The 20,592-nt window shown below is 52.4% G+C and overlaps 4 protein-coding genes across 4 annotated transcripts; 2 read left to right on the plus strand and 2 right to left on the minus strand.

Moving 5' to 3' along the window:
• Positions 1 to 283: 283 nt before the first annotated feature.
• Positions 284 to 1,637, minus strand: HER10_EVM0009554 (uncharacterized protein). The gene is made up of 4 exons (XM_035479039.1): positions 1,445 to 1,637; positions 989 to 1,199; positions 749 to 844; positions 284 to 682 (listed from the first exon to the last, which is right to left on the minus strand). The coding sequence occupies exons 1-4, from the start codon at positions 1,445 to 1,447 to the stop codon at positions 648 to 650; spliced, it is 345 nt and encodes a 114-aa protein (XP_035337546.1). The 5' UTR covers positions 1,448 to 1,637; the 3' UTR covers positions 284 to 647.
• A 322-nt stretch (positions 1,638 to 1,959) lies between these two features.
• Positions 1,960 to 5,865, minus strand: HER10_EVM0008259 (NLI interacting factor-like phosphatase). The gene is made up of 3 exons (XM_035483061.1): positions 3,348 to 5,865; positions 3,141 to 3,290; positions 1,960 to 3,085 (listed from the first exon to the last, which is right to left on the minus strand). The coding sequence occupies exons 1-3, from the start codon at positions 4,404 to 4,406 to the stop codon at positions 2,774 to 2,776; spliced, it is 1,521 nt and encodes a 506-aa protein (XP_035337429.1). The 5' UTR covers positions 4,407 to 5,865; the 3' UTR covers positions 1,960 to 2,773.
• Positions 5,866 to 12,596: 6,731 nt separating this feature from the next.
• On the plus strand, positions 12,597 to 15,775 carry HER10_EVM0010866 (ABC transporter transmembrane region 2). Its single transcript, XM_035480313.1, has 4 exons — positions 12,597 to 13,584; positions 13,647 to 14,702; positions 14,756 to 15,209; positions 15,260 to 15,775. Exons 1-4 carry the CDS (start codon positions 12,955 to 12,957, stop codon positions 15,607 to 15,609), a joined length of 2,490 nt encoding a protein of 829 aa, XP_035337662.1. The 5' UTR covers positions 12,597 to 12,954; the 3' UTR covers positions 15,610 to 15,775.
• A 1,227-nt stretch (positions 15,776 to 17,002) lies between these two features.
• HER10_EVM0013168 (uncharacterized protein) lies at positions 17,003 to 18,911 on the plus strand. Its single transcript, XM_035482532.1, has 2 exons — positions 17,003 to 18,123; positions 18,177 to 18,911. The coding sequence occupies exons 1-2, from the start codon at positions 17,585 to 17,587 to the stop codon at positions 18,844 to 18,846; spliced, it is 1,209 nt and encodes a 402-aa protein (XP_035337848.1). The 5' UTR covers positions 17,003 to 17,584; the 3' UTR covers positions 18,847 to 18,911.
• The last annotated feature ends 1,681 nt before the right edge of the window (positions 18,912 to 20,592 follow it).

Genomic DNA, 20,592 nt, shown 5'->3' on the forward strand with positions numbered 1-20,592 from the left:
GATTATCTTCGAGAGTAATTCGTCCACCACAATCCCATTGCCTCCACCTCTCCTCAAGTCGCCATTGTGGGACGGTGGATCGAGCTTCTCGCCTGTGCAGTCATCTTCCCATTGAGCTCAGGGTCACCGCATGGGTAGTCTGGACCAGCTCGTAATCGAACTTACTGGAACTTTGACATCTCTGCCTGGCCAAGATTTGAAGACTACAGCTTCGTGGAGTAATAATCACTGTCCTTAGTCAGAGATAGCACAATGTTGGGTTCCAGAAGTCATGTTGAACTATCTGGACTAGAAGCGTAATAAAATGTAAAAAGAGGTATAATACAGCGGCGCGCATCAGTCATGCTCTCTGCCTCTTCAACCAAAGTACTCCCCCTCTCGAGCACAAGCAGGCACTCCACTGTCCATTATCGTCAAAAGGTTGCTTTTGTGTTGTTTTTTGATACCAGATGCCACTTCCTCGCATATCCCAAAAGCAGTCTGTGCCTTTGCAGACACACCTCTCTTTCTTTCTTTCTCGTCGCAATGGCATCCCTTTAGTTTGGGTTATGGCAGCATCACCATTGCTTTTGCGATTCCTCACAAAGCTGTGTGAGCATCATCCAAGGCTAGCTTTTGCATCTCTCCTGATCGTCTTCTCAGGTCGCTTAAGAGGAGAACTTGCGGGTGAGCTTGGCAATGACTGTTGCGTCGTTGGGTCAGCTGACTGCTCTATTCAAGGAGTGATGAATCCATGGGTCAAACTTACTGTGAAGGGCGACAACGCTGAAAATGAAAACAAGGGAAAGAACGAGAACAACGACGGGGTCGACCTTGAGGCCGGGAGACTCATCGGTGTAGAGTCCTATGTAATAAGGTTAGCATTCATTTTCTTGAGGATCAATTGAGCTCCTTCGCCTCCAATTCTTCTCGGTTCCAACCACTTCGCCAACATCCACCACACCATCCCTGAGAGATTGAAGGACATGTCGATAGGATGGGAACGTACTCAGCATGGTGCTGCTGCTACCGCCAGCACCGGCAGCTCTCGTGCTGTTCGGCCGCGCATTCGCAATCTTCTCCTTCTGGTCGGCAGCCGCGCGGCGACGGATGGCGGTTCTGGGACCGCCGGGAGGAGTAGGCGAGGAGGGACGCGCGACGCTGGCGCCAGAAGCGGCGGCGCCGGCTCCGTTAACGGGCGAGGAAGGGCGAGGGGAGGACTGCGATGCCACAATTTCAATGTCAGCGAATTGTTCCTATTTGGTCACATCTGTAGGTCTTGCGGCCTCGGCGCGCGCGCATTGTCCGATTGCAATCAGGCGCAGACTCCAATGTTGGCAGCTAGTGCTCAATGCCCCAGAGAGTCGCGTGCGATGTGGTAAAGTGAAGCCACGACATACGGTTTGGCAAGGGGGAGCTCCGAGGGACCAGCCTGGCCATTACCGTCGGAAGAAGGATAACTAACCATTGTGAAGGAGTGTGACGAGGGACAAGATCCAAGATCGCTGCAGGATACTCGGAAACCAGGAGAATTCGTTCGAAAAAGTCGACGCGGGAAGAAGAATCGAAGTTCGGAAAGGGTGGTGTGGGATGTGGATGGTCGGTCGGGAGGGCGTGATGATGGGAACTCAAGCTCTCTAGAGGGTCGGGGGTGCACCTGCGCTCAAAAGTGGCAGAGTTGAGGCCACAGTTTTGGAAAGGGGACCAGCTGGGCGCCGCCCAGGGGATTTTCCGACCCGACGTTCCAGACCCCCCTGGGGCGGCGAACATACCTTAATGGGTGGCTGCTCAGCATAGCGGGCTAGCGGCTCCAAGAAACGGGCCCCTAATCCTGGCACGACCAGTCAAGTTCACCACCTGAGATTATGGCATACATGGTCATCCTGTCCTTGCGAAATGCAGATGCAGTAATTCGTCGTAGCACATGCTTTCCTCCCTTTCACTGCGCCCTTTAGAAAAATACAGTTAAGCGCTGAGAACCTTGTGAATGCTTTCAATTGAATTTGAGGGTACTGTATATCTAGGAAGCAGCCGCGTTCTGCAGCTGAAAGCTTCCATCTGACGGCGCCAGCTTATGCAGCGCATGGTGAAATACAACACAACGCAACGCTTTCCTGCAACAGCGCTCTCCTTATCGACAATTGCCGGCTATAAACGCAGGAAGATGAAATGTCTGCTTGCAGACTCCCGGAGAATGGTGGTAGTATGGGGGTAGTGTTAGTGGTGGTGGTGATGGTGGTGGAGGGTACAATTCAGACATAGAAAATGAACAAAGGGAAAACAAAATCCTGCCACGTAGAGGGCATCATCCCCTTCAGATTCCAACACGAGGACCCATGGTATTCCTAGCCGCCTTTTTGTTCTTCATGATGACTGGTCTTCGACAGACAGATATCTTTCGTTGGGTTCCTCAACCGCATTATTCGAACAATGCCGACGAAGAAGCACCAGGTGGCAGAAATGCCCCAGCTGCCCCAATTCGGCCATCCCAAGCTCCAAAGTGCCCTGGCTTTTTTTCCCTTTCCGATCCCGAGGTTCTTTGATGGAAATTGTCATCCTCGCGGTCCTTTGAAATGCGGCCATCGAGCTTTGCTGCATGAAAGCCGCCGTGAGCTGGCTCAGTGGTCTGGTACCTCCACCATGCTCATTATAAGGTAAGATTAGACAGTGATACATCTACACCTGCTGGAAACGAACCATCTCAACCCAAACGCCTGCCGCTATGATGGGACACGCGGTCCTGCAAATTTCTTCGGAGGTGATGAACGAAGAAAAGAAATTGGTATCTTTAGCTTCAAAGTGTAACGTCGAGAACCAGGCTGACGTCCTGGACATCCGACTTTGCGAGGTCTTCTAGAACGGGAATCAAGTCCAGCAGCTCATTATCGTGCGCGTCTGAAAACCAACTGCTAATGGGAACGGCGTGCTGGGGATGGAAAATGTACGACGTGGGAGAGTTGTCGATGATGATGGTGTCCTTCAAGTCTCTTCCCACCTGGGAAAGATCCTTGACATAGTTTCCTTGGTGATTGTAGCAGCTCTCGCGGAAAAGTCTGTGGTGAACGACCTTATGGATATCGAGCTGGTCTAGCAGCGGGTCGCCGTACTTTGGATGGGTCAGCATACAGAATCAAGTGATTGGTTGAGGAGGACGGTCTTACCTTTGAGACTGACGCAGTGAAGACCACCACTTCATAAAGCTCGCCAACGCGCTTCATAAACTGATCCACACCTGGTCTCTTGATCACATAGACATTATGATAATTGCCCTCGATCTCGACGGGGATAGTGAAATCGGCTTGGTGGAGAATCTGTAGATTTATGAGCATTTTTGTGGGATAGAGCCAAAAGTCAGCATCATTGCTTACCTTGAATGAACTGTGGACCAAGGTCTCGTCCAGATCAAGCACGAGACATTTCTTGCCCTTGAACTCAGGTGCAATGGGTGGCAGCAAGAACTTTTGCTCTGGAATGGCCTCATCGATAGGAGCTGATACCGGCGGGTTCGGAGGAGGGGGCGGCAGCTGCTGGCTAGTCGGCGCGTCTTCTACCGGGGGCGGTATTTGGTGCTTCTCTTCGGGCTCGGGAGTCGCATCGGGCATCGCCTCGTCTCCCTCGGCATCTTTCTTGTCTGCTTCCAGCACTGGCGCCTCCTTGGTCTTCTCGCCAGTAGTCGACTCTACCGTAATCGCGGGTGCAGCACTACTAGCTCCGGCGTTGCTGACGACGTTTTGCTTGGATTCGCCAGCTTCTCCGCCAACAGTAGAATCATCGGCAGTCGTTGCTCCGGACACACGCTTGCCTTTGTTTTCGGTTGCCGTCATTGGCTGCTCGGGCTGCGGCTGCTTCTCCTGAATTTGCGGCTTGTTCGAAGGAGGTTGCTGGTCCTGCGGGGTGGGCTGTCGAGACTTGGCGGTCGTTGGTCTTGCGGGCAGCTTGTCGAGCTTGTGGACAGCGTCGTCGCCGTTCTCAATCGCGTTCGCGTTGTCGGGGACACCGCAGCACCCGAGGAGGGCGAAAAGCCCTCCTTTCTTCTTCTTCTGAGGGGGGTTCACGGGAGAATTCGGTTGCGTGTTGCCGGGGGTGTTGGTAGGTTCGGTTTCGATGCCGGATCGGTGGCTGCCGACACTGCCATTTCGATGGCGTCCTAGAAAACTACCCTTGGACTCCTTCGAACGTCCGCCGATGCTGTTTCTCGAATCGCTGACTGTTGCTCCGCTCAGCCCTGTCGACGTCGGGGAGGATTGATTGCGCTGCGAGGAAGACCGAGACGGTACATGCAGGAAGCCCCTACCCTTCTTTGAATTTCCACCCTCCTCTGGCGCCAGAAGCACCTTTTCTTTGGACATTTCTTGACTCGACTGGCCGTTTTGCTGAATCTGTGGTGTGATTTCGTCTGGGTTGGATGGTTGTGGTCTCTCGGACATGATGCTGTCGAGCTAGAGCAGGGAGGTGGTTAGCCAAGACGTTCAAAGCAAGACCAACGGTTCTGCATGAATCAAGCGACGATGCCCAGGAGGGGCTGAACAGCACCAGTAGGCTCAATTAGATCAATCATGACACTACCGCCTCTGCCTCTCATTCCAAGGTCTAAGACATGACCGAGGCCGTGTTTGTCGACTGGTGGCCATCCGAGACGGAGCAAGCGGTGCGCGTGAACGTGGGCTAGGACCAACAGACGAGCGAACATGCCTCTTCCCTCGGTGAGGCGGTGTGTCGCGCGAGCACGAGATTGATGGTGGTGAGGGTGCGTCGAGGACTCAAGCAGAGTTGAACATGGAGTGTCGTCACTCACCTCCTATCTTCTTGGGGATCGGCAAGCCTTCCCAGAATCCTCAACCCCTTAAGTGAGCTGTTGTCGGCCGTAAAAGGCCGGTTCGCAAAGCTCGTCACGCGGTCCGAGGTGAAGGAAAATTGTCGGAAAGTAAAAGATCGACGCGGGTAGGCGATGGATGGAATGGAAGAGGAGGAAAGGCGACGTCCCGGTGAGGTTGTCGGTCGAACGCGGAGAATGGAAGATGGTTTGGGCTCAGTCGCGCAAGAAGCGGCGCCAATGGAATGACTAGGTGGGCGAGGCAAAGTGGCTGGGCCTGGGGGGGCAATGGTTTACGGCGGCCAGTGTCAGTTGGAGTCGGTCCCAAGGCAAGGTCGTAATGGTTGGCGGTGGTAGTGCTCGAATCAGATGGGAAAAAAGTGGGCGAGAAGAAAGCGAGCGAGCGGTTGCAGGGAATAGCAAGGTACGTCGCGGAAGAAGTTAAGGTTCGCTGGTAACAGGTGAATGGGTTGGCCTTTTTGGAAAGAGAAAAAAAGAGGCAGATATCGAATATCGCTCGAATGTTTTTTTTGAGGGACGTGGCCGGCCGAAGAGGTCGGGAACAACGAGTTTGGCGAGTTTGATGATGCGTGAAAGAAGTCGAGGGACGAAGAATGGAGCAACGGCAAGGAGTGCAAGGAGATTGGAAATTGGGGGGGGGGGGAGGGGGGTTAGTGAAAGAGAGGATGGGAGAGACGGGAGAGTGAGAGAAAGGATAAGCGAGAGAGAGCGAGAGCAAGAACGAGAGCAAGAGAGCAGCAGCAGAGCCAAAAAGCAAAGCTAACAACCCCAAATGGCCAGTAGAAAGACAAGGCGTCGGCGGCGAGAAGAGGAAGAGAGCAGATGGCAGCCAAGGGCCCGGGGGTGGTGAGAAGTGAGGAAGACTGGCAAGACTCAAGAGGACGACGTATCAGAGGCTGAAAGAGCGTCAAAGGCACAAGCGAGATGATTTGCCTTTGAAAGCAACACTTGGATGGGGTCTACGGGGAGGGCCAGGGGCTGGCCCGTGTCTACAGGTGCAGATGAAGCTGGGGGGGGCCGCAGCTTGAAGGGAACGGAGCCTGGGAGACGAAGAGAAAGAGAGAGAGGATGGATCACGGAAGAGGGAGAGACCAGGGATGCTACGAACAGCAACGAGCTAATGGATACATACAATTACACCAGAGAACACCCACCGAGTGAGAGAGCAAGAGGCCTGGAAGGGTGTGTGGGTGGATTTCCCGGTGAGATTAGCCCGTCCCGTCCTGGTTAAGAAGAGGCCGGGCTCGAGAGATGGGGAGCGATAGGGGGTTTCCAAAGATCACAGTTGACAAGACATATTGATACTGTTGAAGCTTGTGCAGAGGATACCTACCCAAGGTACTCCGTATCTTAGGTAATGTATGGATACGCAGTAATCAATGCAAATTGACATGGATGATAATGGCAGCAAGTGAGTCCGAGTGACGTCTTTCCTGCCTCGAGATTGAGAGTGGATCCACTGGATCCTCCCACCTGCACTGACCACGTGAGTAGATCCGCACTGTGCCCTACACCAGACGACTATCGCGCCGCATCAGACGCCATGTCTCATCTCCCATTTCTCTCCCATTGCCGTGCCGCCAAGCTCATATTACAGAAATCTCCATGGTGGGAACACAAGCAGAGTCCATCCCGGCCCATCACACGCTTCGCAAGGAGCTAGAGCCTGAATTGGTCCAATTCGTAAAGTGAGATGGGCGACCGCGATACCCTCTTGGACCTCGATCGATGGGTCTGCCATTCGCTTTGGGAAGCTATTCAGCCAATGCTGGATGCACCAGCACAAATCTCGTCTTCAACCTTCGGTGATACGGAGTACTGCCACCAGCCATGCCATACCTGGATCGTGGAATCCAGGGTGTCGAGTCGTCGAGTCGAGTCGAGCAGAGAGCTACGGAGCTGCTGGCACAGGCACCGGCACTGGCGCGGTAGCCGTTCCTGGAAAATCCCCTCGGGCACCGTCAAAGAAGCTGCGTCTGTCAGAGAGATTACCTCGTGTCCTTGGCTCTTTGTTGAGCCCATCACTCGGCATCCCAGTGCCGTCATTTCGTTTTCTCACAGTTCAACTAACTCTTTCTTCAAGAGCAGACACACAAACGAGATAGCACAGGCAACTTGCAAGCAAAGATGGGACCCATAAATTACGCCCCCAGTGCCCAGGAACAATTCCAACGACGACAGAAACATCAGAAAACCCACAACCCGGTCTGTGAGCTAAAGAGAAGAACAACATCCCTGGCACGCCTATCCGAACTCGTTCCGTGCTCCATCGCCTTCACAGAGAAAGACATTCTGAGGGGATCTTGTCTGACTGAGCTTGAGTCTCACTGTACACAACCTGAGTCTGTTGCCTACCAAGCAATTACCCACGAGTCTTGCTTGCCCCCGTCGTCGCATCAGATGCCTCTTGGCTTATTACTCTACCTTCCACGCCTGACGCCTCAAGGTGCCGCCTGCCTTGCTTGAATCAGCTTCCAGAGTAAGCACCACGCGCAAGTGCCAAGCGCAAAGTGGGTGCTGCCGCCGCCGTCGTCTCCTACTTGGGGCCTACGGGGGAGTGGTCTGGTCTAACGCCAGACCATCGCAGGGTAAACTCAGCCGGGCGGCCGTTCTCCTTTAATGCGTGCGCCGCCCGGGTCCCCCATCAAATAAGACAATTGGAACAAAAGGCAAAGACGAAAAAAAAATACAGTCTCGACCTCGTCCCGATGCGCGACACCACCATCCATCTGCTAGCCCCCCAAGGGCCCCAGCACCCCCCTCCACTTCTTCTGATGCGGGTAGCAGATGGGGAGCTCTTCTAAGATGAGTGGCCGGGGTTTTCCATACTGCAGACTTTAAAGCCCAGAGTACGAAGCACAGAGACGGAGAGCTCGAAGCACTGCTGGGCGGATGCCAGCTGCCATTTGCTTAGCGCATGAGCATATTGGGCGGTTGGAGTTTGCCTCATCCATGTCGTCTTCCGTCTGATATTCCCCGCGCATGCTATTGTTGCACACAGAGTTGAGAATTTCATCTGAGTGAGAGTGAGTGCTCGTATGAGATTGAGGATACCTTTCCTCCCGAACCCTCACGCAGCTAAGCTAGGTAGAAGAAACACCACTACCTTACGGTTACTTCTCACTCACTCGTCCTAACCAAACCTCCCCCCAAAAGCTCGCCCCCCTCGCAAGCCTGGCGATGACGGTTGGACAATCACTTCACTCTCTCAAGCGCTCATCGAAAAGCATCCCAGACATTCCAGAACCATCACCCCGTACCGATTCACAGCCGCAAAGAACGTCGCCGACCAACCAGCATCCAAACAAGCTCATGGGGGCAAGATCCAGACATCCCAGACAAACTCATCCCTGGACCGCTCTATCCTCATTGGCCATGTTACCGCCCGATTGAGTGACGGATCTGGTTGGGCAGGCACACATTCACTCACACTACGTATTCAGTGCTCACTCACTCATTCACACACTCCCATACAGTACGGATACTAGGTAAGGTACTCCGTACCACCAACCTTGGCCCTCTCTGCCTTTCTCATGCATCCCCATCCCACATTGTCGCCAAAAAGTGAACTGGACAAATAAAAAGAAGAGTCCCAGCTTTCCAAGGCACTGGACGCAGGACGGTATGCAGGACGCAGGCTTTGGGCCACTCACGCACCGCGCAGCAGGGGCGCTCTCATGCAAAAGAGGGAAATACCGCCGCCAGGGGAAGGGCTTCCCGATTCCGCACCCGCTGCGACCTGGGGCCTTTGACAAGAAAAACCACACCGGGATGACCCCCCGAAAGGTCCCCAAAGCAACGTTTTCCCAACGTGGATGTCTTCGCGCCGGATTCTGTGCCAGTCGGGTCCACCGCAAAAGTTGCAATCCGCAATTTGAACCGCAACACCTTCCTCCTCTCTGTCTTTCTGAGATCTCTTCCAGGTTCTCATAGTCGAGAGATATGTTTTCCCGTATCTAATTCCTCCCCGTTCATCCGTTGAGCAGCTTACTCCCCTAGTCTACATCCCCTCCCCTGCTGGCCAAACCACCAGAGTACCCAAAGTCGCCAGATGTTTCTCAGGTGGCTGTATTCTCCCAAGGAAAAAAAGAGATTGAAAAAAAAAAAAAAAAGAAGAAGAAGAAACAAGACACATCCACGGTGCCGCCTGCATTGACCGGAAACGGTCTCGGCATGCATCTCCCCGCCGCGCGTAAACATGGGATGACAGACTGCTTAGAGTCTTGAGCTCTCTTTCTCTGTCCCTGCCTTTGCTTCCCTTCACCCCCCGTGCCCCCCAGACTCTATTCTACGGAAACAAGCGTCAGAGGTTCCAGAACCCAAAAGGCATTGGCCAGGACACCCACTTCAAAGTCCAGGGCACCACCACCATCACCGCCATAGCCAACTGTACATACTTCAAGACACACAGTGCAAGCCTTCCCTCCGGAGCAAACAAATAAAAAATGCTGAACAGAACAAAAAAAGAGGCTCGTGTGGCGGAGGCTCATGTGGGTGGTGCACCAACGCCGGCGGCATCGGGGACGGTGCGTGGGCCCCACACATTGCCGTGCCGCCGGTTTGTACGAGTAAACTTCCCACTCAATGCAAGATGCTCCTCAGGTATTGTGCGGGGGATGAGCCTCCTTCCGTGGGCTCCCCGTGTGTCTAGCAGTCTACAGACTGGCATTTCAATATTATTGCATCTTATATCTTTTCCCGGCAAAGTGTCAGGCACCTACAGGCCCTACACTGCTGTCTCTTCGACTTGAATTATTTGAATGAAACATGACAGCCCATATAACTGGCCGTGAGTGTATGTGTGTGCATGTCCCTTACTTCAATCCCAAGTAGACTGTCTGCTCACGAAAGCCAACTTTCTTTTCTTCGTTCAACGCCTCCCGCTTCTATTAGGTCATTGTGCAGAGAATGGCTGAGCCAAGTTTCAACTGACAAAATTGAAAATTGTCTCGATAAGACACGCACGCCGGGAACCACAGAGGAAACGGCTACGGATGTTTGACGGTTTGTATTCCCTTTCGGAATACTTGTACTGCTACTGGATGATTCTCTTTTCAGCAAGGAAAGCTATCATTCCTATGGCATGGTGCCGGAAGCTTATGCACGATAATGGGCAGTTGCGGAATGGTGATTTAAGCACAATCCCCAACTTCCCCAAAAGATTACGCAGCTGGCATTCTACTACTCCGTTCACTTGTCCTACCAACCGCACAGCCCACACGCTCACGAACAACAACCTGATATTGGAAAGTCCAGTGGAAGGTGTTGATATCTTCTGTTCTTGGCTACTCAGCCCACCAACGACTCGTCCATCAAAAACCTAAGTGTACAATGTTACCGTACTGTATCGACGCAAACCACCAGTTCAACCTAACAAGAGCCAGCTTCGTCTCTTCTCACGACCTTCGAGCTCTTACAGGAAACATATTTTTGTGTTTAGTCTTATCAAAGCCGCCCTCAGTGAGCCGTCTTCGCTGTGGAGCTTCCTTTATGCTTCGACGAGCGTCGTTTACTCAAGATAGAGCAGACGAAATCTCAGAGAAGGGCGTCTGGGGAGCACTTCCACCCAGTATTTCTCTGGCTGACCGTCTTATATGGATATCAAGCTGTCCAAAGTTCAGCCTGTCTCCGAGAAACGGACACGCCAAATATTCCTCGCCCAGCATTTTCCTCGTCCGTGATGAATCAGGGTCGACTCCAAAGGGACTGAGAAAATCAATCAGCTCTTCCCAAAACTTCAACACAGTTGTTGATCAAACTTACCTGTGCCATAATCGCTTACTATTTTCGGTCAGCAACTGCCACTTGTCTGGGTTCCTTTCATCATCGTTCCTCTCATCACCACTCATAGCATCCCAGATTATCATCGCTGGCCTTGCCAACTCGGTGATGATTTGCTTGACGGGAACGGACGGTTTGATCGAAAAAACAAGTGTCTTGTCGTCAACTTCGAGGAAACCTCTGTGTCCATCGAGAACACGAATGCCCATTTGATTCAAAAGAACCCTGCATTCTGGAGAATATTCTGGTTCTTGCGAGTAGAATTCTAGGTAGGGAGTTTGCTGGCGCAGCTTTTGCATCATGCTGACCGCAGCGGCATGTTGTGTAAAAGTCCTCGACCTTATTACTCTGTGTGCCTGGCAATCAGGACTACGCTGGCAGTCCTGACACGTCCGACAGACATTTGGCAAGAGCGCGCCGAGACCAAAGCATACGATCTTTGTTACTTGAATTTGCGGCGGCAGCCGATCCAATAGTAACATAAGGGTTAAACAGGTTGGACTTCGCTTCCATAGGTCTTGGTACAATGCCCACAGTTGATGGCTTTTCGACAATAAGTCTTGAGAAAATGGTGCCGTGTGTCTGGGAAAACAGGCGATGCGAAAGGCGCTCAAGGCTCCCCAGGTGCGCATTCGGCCATCAGGAGGAACTCCATTGATCATCTTTTGAATGGTACGGAAGCCGATTCTTGGCTCGTATCTGGCATTTGTGTAGTTAGTTACTCATGATGCTGCAGACATGTTGTGGTTCGGCCTACTGTTCCTCCTAGGAATCCCAATCAGCCCCCGAAACAGATGCGCTTCCGTCCATTCCGCCCAAGTTCACGTGTTCATGTCTTCCCCGGATCGCTTCGTCAAGGTAGAGGATGTGTTCTCTTTTGATGAGGGGGGCTCCAGCACCGTACAAGTGCTGGATGGTCTGAACGACATTGGCTTGCTCCGCCTTGGACAAGATCTTGTTGGCGAGGTCGCGCTCCAGAAAACATGTACAGTTCTCTGGGAAACGTCGGTTCTCCATGTCGTTGCAGAAGTAGTGTGTATGTGCAGGCTCCCTAAGTTGTTTATGTCAAGGATTGATATTGCTCGTTTCGGCGATGCCTTTGGTCAAGCCGGTATGATCAAGCTCGTATGTGGAAATCGATGACTGGAGGGAGATATATTGTGATGATAGAATGTTGTTTTACCGGGTAACGTTGGTCGAATTGAGTCACGGCAATAACACACTTTGTTCTGCAAAATCAGACTCTTTGGTTATTACTTGGAGAAGGTAGAGCTGACCACCATTGCCAGGTCCGTCGAGACAGCCGTCTGTCCCTTCATTGCCCATTTCGTAAGTCAGGAGAGTACGCAAAGAGGGAGTGCCTGCCAGGCGATGGACGGAGTAAGAGGCAGGAAGTGATGCTACGTGCGGCGCCCCATGAACAGATCAAGAGAGGAAACAATGCAGGCTTGCTTTCCCAAACCACAGCCCGCTTCCCAGAAACTCGACACGCCTGTATCAAAGCTACTTTGGGAAACCACAACAATTAGAATTCGCCGTTCCCGCCAGGTCTTGAATTCTTCCAGCTACAACACAGCTTGGCATGGTTCAAATTCATCGCATAGATGAATGTCGCGTGAACTCAGGCTTATCAACTACACAACCAAGCGCAGCCAAGGTACCTAAGTTGCCAAGGTACCACTGTACCTACCCCAGACCCCTCAAGTTTAGTTCGAGTTCAAAAGGTGCATCATGTGACTACCTGACTGCACAGTGGAAGCTGGGGTTTACCGTCTGGCATGTCATTGGCTCCGTCCCTCCATATCCTGTAAGTTTAGCGTCATCCCCGCCAGAAACAGCCACTCACAGGCCAAGGTATCTCGGGCTCTCAGCGGCACGATCCCCATTCTTAGTGGAGACTCTGCAGAGCCCCGAGAGGCGTGAACCTGTCCGTCCGCAGCTTTCCCCAAGTTATCCACCGCTTCGGGTGCTGGGTGCCTCGGATCTCCACTGCCCGCCGGCATTCACATGTCGTAATGCGATCACGAGCCAGCGTCTGCTCCCCAAACTCGCCGCTTCTCCAACAACAAACGACTCAGCCTGCTAATGCGACCACGTGCTTGCGTGAGGCATTTCGAACTACCTCACAACCTCACCATCATCATACACGCAAAGCCAGAACGGTTCAATAGCGATCCCGAGACAGAACATCAATCGCGTTCTCTAGCCTAGCACCTCTCAGCTTGCTACTCTCATTCGTTCCCGCCCTGTGATGGCTACGCATCTATAGTAGCACCTTAACCGTGGCGAGCCTGCGCGACTCGACCTCACGACGACGTCGCAGGTCTTGAAAGACAATCTTCACTTCTACTGCCATTGCCATGGCAGAACAATCGACACTCCGCCAGTCGGCCGCAGAAGAGGCTCTCGCCGCCTTCTTCGAGAAGTATACGACACTGATTCGCAATCGCCTCCGAAGTACTTCCCGCACGACCCGACTGCTCGGAACACTTGCCCTCGCCGCATCAATAGTCCTCAGCGCCGCTGGAGGTAGACGCTGGTGGAGGCAAAGGCGTGAGGAAAAGGAACAGGGCCGCAAACTTGTCCGTACGAATTCGTGGCTGCACAATAAGGACGGATCACGTACGATTTACGTCCCATACAAAGATGGAACCTCCAAGGTTGTCATTCAGACCACAAAGCCGCTGACCTTTGAGGCGCATCGCCGGCTCTTCCTCAACCCTCCGCGGGTATCTGGCCTCGGCGACGGAACCGTTCCCTCAGCGCAGACGAAGCCGGGCTTGAACCTAGCATTCCTGCATCAGTTCCTCAGTCTCATGAGTATCATGATCCCGAGGTGGTCGAGTAAAGAGGCCGGGCTGCTTTTGAGTCACAGCGTTTTCTTGATGCTTCGCACCTACCTTTCCCTCGTGGTCGCTCGACTTGACGGTGAGATTGTGCGGGATCTGGTAGCCGGACAAGGGAAGGCATTCCTCTGGGGACTGGTCAAGGTGAGTGGTGTTCCAAAACCTCTAACCATCACGACCTCAACCAATGCTAACGAATTTTAAAGTGGTGTGGTCTCGGCGGTTTTGCGTCGTACACGAATGCGATGATCAAATTCCTCGAATCCAAGGTGTCGATTGCCTTCAGAACCCGCCTTACTCGGTACATCCACGATCTATACCTGAACAACAACCTCAACTACTATAAGCTCTCCAATCTGGATGGAGGCGTCGGCCAGGGCGCGGATCAGTTTATCACGCAAGATTTGACACTATTCTGTGCTGCCGCCGCGAACCTCTACTCATCACTCGGCAAACCCTTTGTAGACCTTTGCGTCTTTAACTACCAGCTATTCCGCTCTTTGGGCCCATTGGCTCTAACGGGTTTGTTGAGCAACTATTTCCTAACAGCGAGCATTTTGCGCCGGCTCTCGCCTCCATTTGGCAAACTTAAGGCAGTTGAGGGTCGCAAGGAGGGAGACTTTAGGGGGCTGCATGCACGACTAATCGCCAATGCCGAGGAGATCGCCTTTTACGGAGGTGCCGACATGGAGAAGACTTTCCTCAACAAGGAGTTCAAGTCTTTGAAGAATTGGATGGAGGGCATCTACATGCTCAAGATTCGGTACAACATGCTTGAGGATTTCATACTCAAGTACAGTTGGAGTGCGTACGGCTACCTTCTATCCTCATTACCAGTATTCCTTCCAGCATGGGGAGGCCTAGGCGGCGCTGCTGAGCTGGCCGAAAATGCTGCAAAGGGAAGCAGGGAGCGCGGGCGCATGAAGGAGTTCATTACGAACAAGCGTCTTATGCTATCACTTGCGGATGCTGGTGGAAGGATGATGTACTCCATCAAGGATCTCTCCGAGCTTGCCGGCTACACCAGCCGAGTCTACACCTTGATTTCGACACTGCATCGCGTTCACGCCGATGCATATTTCTTGCGAGGGCAACAGAACGAACTTTACTCCCTTTCGGATGTTCAGGGAACCATCCAGAAGGGTTTCGATGGCGTACGTTTTGAAAACGTGCCTGTTGTTGCTCCATCATTATGGCCCAACGGTGGTGAGGAGCTGATGGATTCCCTCTCCATGGTTGTCAGGAGAGGAGAGCATCTTCTGGTGAGTCATTAATCATCTACGGACGTAAAATGACATTGAACTGACGCTCTTAGATATCTGGCCCCAACGGTGTCGGTAAGACGTCTATCGCCCGTATTCTTGCTGGCCTTTGGCCAGTCTACAGAGGACTCGTCAGTCGTCCAAAGGACATTGGTCAGGATGGCATCATGTTCTTGCCGCAACGACCCTATCTCAGCATCGGTACGTTGCGCGACCAGGTCATTTACCCTGACGGGCATCATGATATGCGTGAGAAGAGAAAGTCCGAAGACGATTTGAAGCGCATTTTGGAGGATGCCCGTCTCGGCTACCTTCCCGACCGTGAAGGTGGTTGGGACACCCGTAAAGAGTGGAAAGATGTTCTGAGCGGTGGAGAGAAACAGCGCATGGGTTTCGCCCGCGTATTGTACCACGAGCCTCAATTCGCCATTCTTGACGAGGGTACTAGCGCCGTGTCTCAAGACGTCGAGGGTCTGCTCTACGAAGTGTGCAAGGAGAAAGGAATCAGTAAGTTGAAGAATCATTCCATGTCCTACAGGTTTTCTGACATGATGCAGCTCTCATCACCATTTCTACACGCGCCTCACTCAAGAAGTATCACACGTACAACCTCATTCTCGGAGGCGGAGAACGTGGCGATGAGTGGGAGTTTGAAAGAATCGGAACAGAACATGAGAAGATGCAGGTCGAGAAGGAGCTCCAGGATCTTCGTGAACGCCTTGAACAGGTTGAAAATTGGAAGGCAAGACGCCAGGAAATCGAGGAAGAGCTTTCTAAGGTGTGGGTGGCTGGCGGAGACGAGCTAGATCCTCCTTCCTATGCCGAGAGTGAGAGCGACTCCTCCAAGGGAAAGGGCAAGGAGACGGCGTCGCTGTCTTCAACGCAAGAGATTTTGGGTGACGCTTGAGATAGGGAGGTTGATCTGCACAGTTTTGTACGGATACGACTACAGGATATACGGAGTACCTGGACATGTGGGAGGAAGGTTGATTTGCGTCATTGTTGAACAAGATTAAGAGCCATCACACTAGTATCCATAACCTGTTCATAGAAACTTCGATATTAGTGTCTTGAACACCAAGCCGATTTTCCTACACCACATGTGCCCCTCATTCGATGGTGTTTCTGGTCACTGTGCAATCTGCACATCTGCACACGACGCAGATCGCCATTTCGGTTCCCATCTTTTTGAGCCTCTTCATCCGCCCCCCACGGCATTTCCTACTCCCCCACTTCAACTTACCCTGTCACGCGTGTATTGCAGAAAGATGGATCAGATTATTCGCCAATTGGTCGCTTTCTCTGTTCAGAGTTGAACGCCGACGAAAAGTTCCGCCTTCAGTATATCTACTGCTTCACACCCGCCGCCCCGAGACCCCAAGCTCGAAGTCGAAGGTAATGAATGCCAAAGAGTTTTCAGATCCCTCCTCGTTCAACCCCACGCTGACAGATCAAGGTCCCGGAAAATTTAGCACTGGTCAGAGGTGCTCTGGTGCTGTTTGCCCATCCCCATCTGGCACCCGGGCTTGAGTTTTGGTGGCTTGACGCCGTCGAGTGGTTCCTGACAACTTCTTGTGAGTTTCCTTGTCTTTCGTGGCTCGAAGTGGTTAGCGGTGTCTTAGTCTGGTACCAACCACCAATGATGGCTCGACCAGACTGACGCTATCGTCAAGACTATTTGCTGGGCCGCCGTGAGCTGGACTTCTGAAGGATATTCTCGACGTTGACGACTCCTCTCCACCCCATTGTTCTCTGCAGCCGTTCCATCAACCGTGAAAGTATGGCGGCATGTCTGCAGCTTCCCGACCACCCCGTTTTGTTCGCTACTGCCTAGCGTCGGATTGTCGATGAGAAAATCGACATGCCCGGCTGGCCACCGTCGCTGACGTTCCGCCAAAGCCTGCCAGATCGAGAACCCCTGTGACATCGCGCCCGCGATCCCTGCTCGGAAAGAAGCCGTTCCTGTTGTCGATCACAGAGCAGCACGTCGGACTGCAAACGCTTCCAGACGGGCAAATGCCAGAACCCAGCTGAAATGCAAGTACATGGGTTTGCCACGCATCGCGCACCTTGATCCCACATGTTGTGTGCTCAGCCCTTCGGGTATGCCATGCGACGAGATAGGACCCCTCTCGGGGGAATCTAGACGAAGTCGTTCATCGTCCGGAGCCAAGGAGTGGCTTACACTGCGGCAAACGGGTGGGTTTTCACCTCTTGTTAAGTCGAGCTTTTCAAGGCACAAAATCTCAAACGTAGCATCCTTTGCTCTTGTTCCCCCTCTCCGCACCACTTCTTTGTCTGCCGGGACTCGGTTCATGGTCGTTGACCATCACCCCGTAAACCATCCGACATTCTTTGTTCCTCAGACGTTACCTGAATCGCCAGCCAGAGAAAAACAAACGAGGACTGCTGCCACGCGATATTCTCGATAGCCGACTTTTCCGGCATGCTGGAGTCTTATATGAAGCCGCATGTCTGAGATCGTTGAACGGGCACCAACACTCTAGATCTCGACATCACTGTCTAACAAACCCAGATCCTTGGTTCAGTGAGCCGCATCCGACGCTCTACATTCTGTCAGGTCGGTTCCTTGTAATTGGGTAGTCTTAAGTCCGTGTACTCCTATTCTGTCTTAAGAATCACGACTCATATCATTCTTTACGCCCGCTTTACTACTGGAGATTTGGCACCATCTGCACTCGACAACGCCAAGGCAGTAGAGGCCAAGAGTGACGATATTACAGCAATTTCGTTGCTGTACACCCATCTCAGCGACTTAGCAGTAATCTTACGTCGATTGCCAGTCCTGTATAACAGCAGACAGGCTGTCGCACATCGAAACCAAATACACCACCGCTGTGTGATCTAAATCCAACGACAAGATGCCCAAGTCACCCTTCTCTCCGGGCTCAAGCCGTACCGCATTCTCATCCGTTGGTCGCATGCCTGTCATTGCCGAAGACGACTCCCTGCCCGCCGTCACACACCCAAACATGGCTGCCCTCCCTCCACCACCGCCATGCCGCAGCACGAAACCGAAATACTACGGTCGCTCGCCAGTACCACGAGCCATCAACTCGCATCCGTCCTACCCTCCCCCGGCCTACTCCCGCAGCTCGTCTCGCGACAGTACCCTTAGCACTCTGAGCACGCGCAGCCTACTCAGCGCAGGCAGCTATGGCAGCCGTCCGAGCTCGGGCACATCCACACCCAGGCTTTCTCCCAGGAATTCTCTCAAGGACAAGTCTCAGCTCCTTCCCATCACTACGCCTGTAGGGCCATCGTCGGCTGCGGAGAAGGCCAAGAAGGGGCTCTGGATCGCTCGCCGCGGCAACAGATACCGCATGATAGTTGCGCTTATCCTTGGAATTGGTCTGATTGTTGGTTTGTCGGCTGGTCTGACTGTTGGAATGCGCAGCCCGTATGTAACCTTCCATCTCTTACCCACTTACACCACCACTAACACTTATCAAGATCCCCTTCAACAACGCCAGATACCACCAACTCTACCACCCTATTTCCATCTGGCTCTTTCGCCTTCAATACGGCTCTTTTAGAGTCCAACACTGGATGCACCGCCAACCCGTCGACGTGGCGCTGCTACCCATACCAAAACTACTCGCAATCCGCAAATGACTCTCTCGCATCCTTCTTCTGGACAATCTCCCCGAAGAACTCCTACACCTACCAGGTCTCATCCTCCTCCAACCCCTTCGCCCCGCAATTCACAAACCAGACAATGGTGCTGCTCGAAGGGAACACACTCAACGAGCGTCTCGTCTTCAACTTCTCTCTCCCAAAGACCGTGGTTCCGTCCGAGGCAATCACCGAAGACGGACGCGCCGCGACCTGCACTTTCTCCGACACGGCCTTCCGCGCTACTCTCTGGACGAGACGCAACACGACTACGCCGCTCGGGACTGTTGCGTCTGGGGTCAACGCGACTAGCACTGACGGAAACGTCAAGTGGGGACCGTGGCCCGGCCAGGTAGAGATCGTGCAGGTCAAGAAAGGGGGTCCGGAGTGCCAGGATAAAGCTGGCAACGCTGTCACCGTCGCGGCGGGGAGGGAGCAGTGTAAGTGCAGATATGCCAACTACGACTTGACTTCGCAGCAGAAGACAAGGAGAGATTGGCAGGCATGAGAAAAGTCGGTACTTTTTGCATTGAGGGTTATATGGGCTTCGGCGTTTGGGTTTTGGAGATGGTGAGGTGTACATAGCATGAGGAGTTTTGGATGGCATAGGCATTACGACTAGACTTTTGAAAAGATACCCTATATTGGAAGACATATCTCTTTTGTGTCACAACTTCTTTCATCATCCCGTGATACAATGACCGCTCATACTTATATCTAATTCTTGCCTACTGGCTGTAATGCTACAACGCATCCTGAGCCAGTCAATGTATTAGACCTTGAGATGATGACAAAGCCTAATGCGCAGGACGAATCCTGAGATGTCACGACACCAAGACCGTGATCACATTCACCTGGCCATGGGGGAAAGGCTTTCGGTAAAGATCAAGCTCGTGAGCGTTTAACCCTTAAGAAGTTGTCAAAGCCTAGGCCAGAGGACAGCCTCCCAGACATGGCCTTGTTATCTGGTCTAGCGAGTCCTTTGATATGTGATTAGGGTTCGAGCAAAAGATCTTTAGTATAAAAGGGAGCTCATCAACGTATGTGTGCCTAAAGAGGCTGCTAAAGCTTGACCCGGAGTGTGAGCTCTGCTACATTATTTTGGTAGCTGTTTGTGGCAAATTCGTTCACGACAATTCGTTAATCAAACCATGTGTATAAGCAGCCCATAGGTGTGCGATTTCTATCCGTCCAACGTTCACGTCCACATAGATTCTCTTCACCACCTCATTCTAAACCCCTGCCCGCGGGTGTGCATTTTGATCCCATTGAACGTTTACGATAGAATCTCCTCGCCACTTTCTTCTTCGTCCCTGCTCACTGGTGTGCATTTTCATGCCATTCATCGGTCATGTTCATATAGAGTCTCTTCACCACCTTATTCTTAGTCCCCGCTCACGGGTGTGCATTTTTATCCCATTCATCGTTCACGCTCACATAGATTCTCTTCACCACCTTATTCTTAGCCTCTGCTTGCGGGTATGCATTCTCAACCCATTCGAGGTAGGTCTATGCTTAGATAGATTCTCTTCACCACTTTATTCTTAGGCTCTGCTTGTCGGCTGCTTTGCTCATCACTTAACCCATTTAAGGTCCATGCTCCCATGGATTCTCTTCACCACCTTATTCTTAGCTTCTGCTCGTCGGCTGCTTCGACCATCACGAATACGTCACGGACCAAGCGAGGCTACGGACTGCGGTATTCGAATTCCCTTTTATGGGGCGAGTACAGAAGACAATCGAGCACATTGGCCTGAAGGAAGCTTCCACCAGCAGGGGTGGTCTCGTCGAAGACCATCGAAGAACTGGCCAGGTTACACCTCCTACCTTACAGCTCGATGCATTGTGACAATGAGTCGCCCAATAGCTCGATTTATATACTACGGACATGAACTCCGGTTCCTTCCTAGGTTATTTGACCGCTCCGGTAAAGAAAATGTCTCCGAAGAGTTCACTGGAAGCTACTTAACAAGAGTGCAGAATCACGGCCATACCTCATTTCCTTCCCTTCAGCCAATACTGTCGGGATGGTCTCGGCTACGATGGGAACGGAAGAGCTTGGTCGATTTTTGCCAATGTTACAAGGTTGGATGGTGACTTTCAAGATCGCATCGACCATCTCCAAATTTTCACCTCCCTATTCGTCAGCTCCTTTCACGAACACCGTATCCGTTAACGAATACGTTAACGACAAAACGTTACAAAGAGGAGCGGATAGCTTGGAATTGAGTGAGCATTCGTACCGAGGAGACTT

The sequence above is a fragment of the Colletotrichum scovillei genome, assembly GCF_011075155.1.
Source record: "Colletotrichum scovillei strain TJNH1 chromosome Unknown Contig00002, whole genome shotgun sequence".
NCBI lineage: Eukaryota > Fungi > Ascomycota > Sordariomycetes > Glomerellales > Glomerellaceae > Colletotrichum > Colletotrichum scovillei.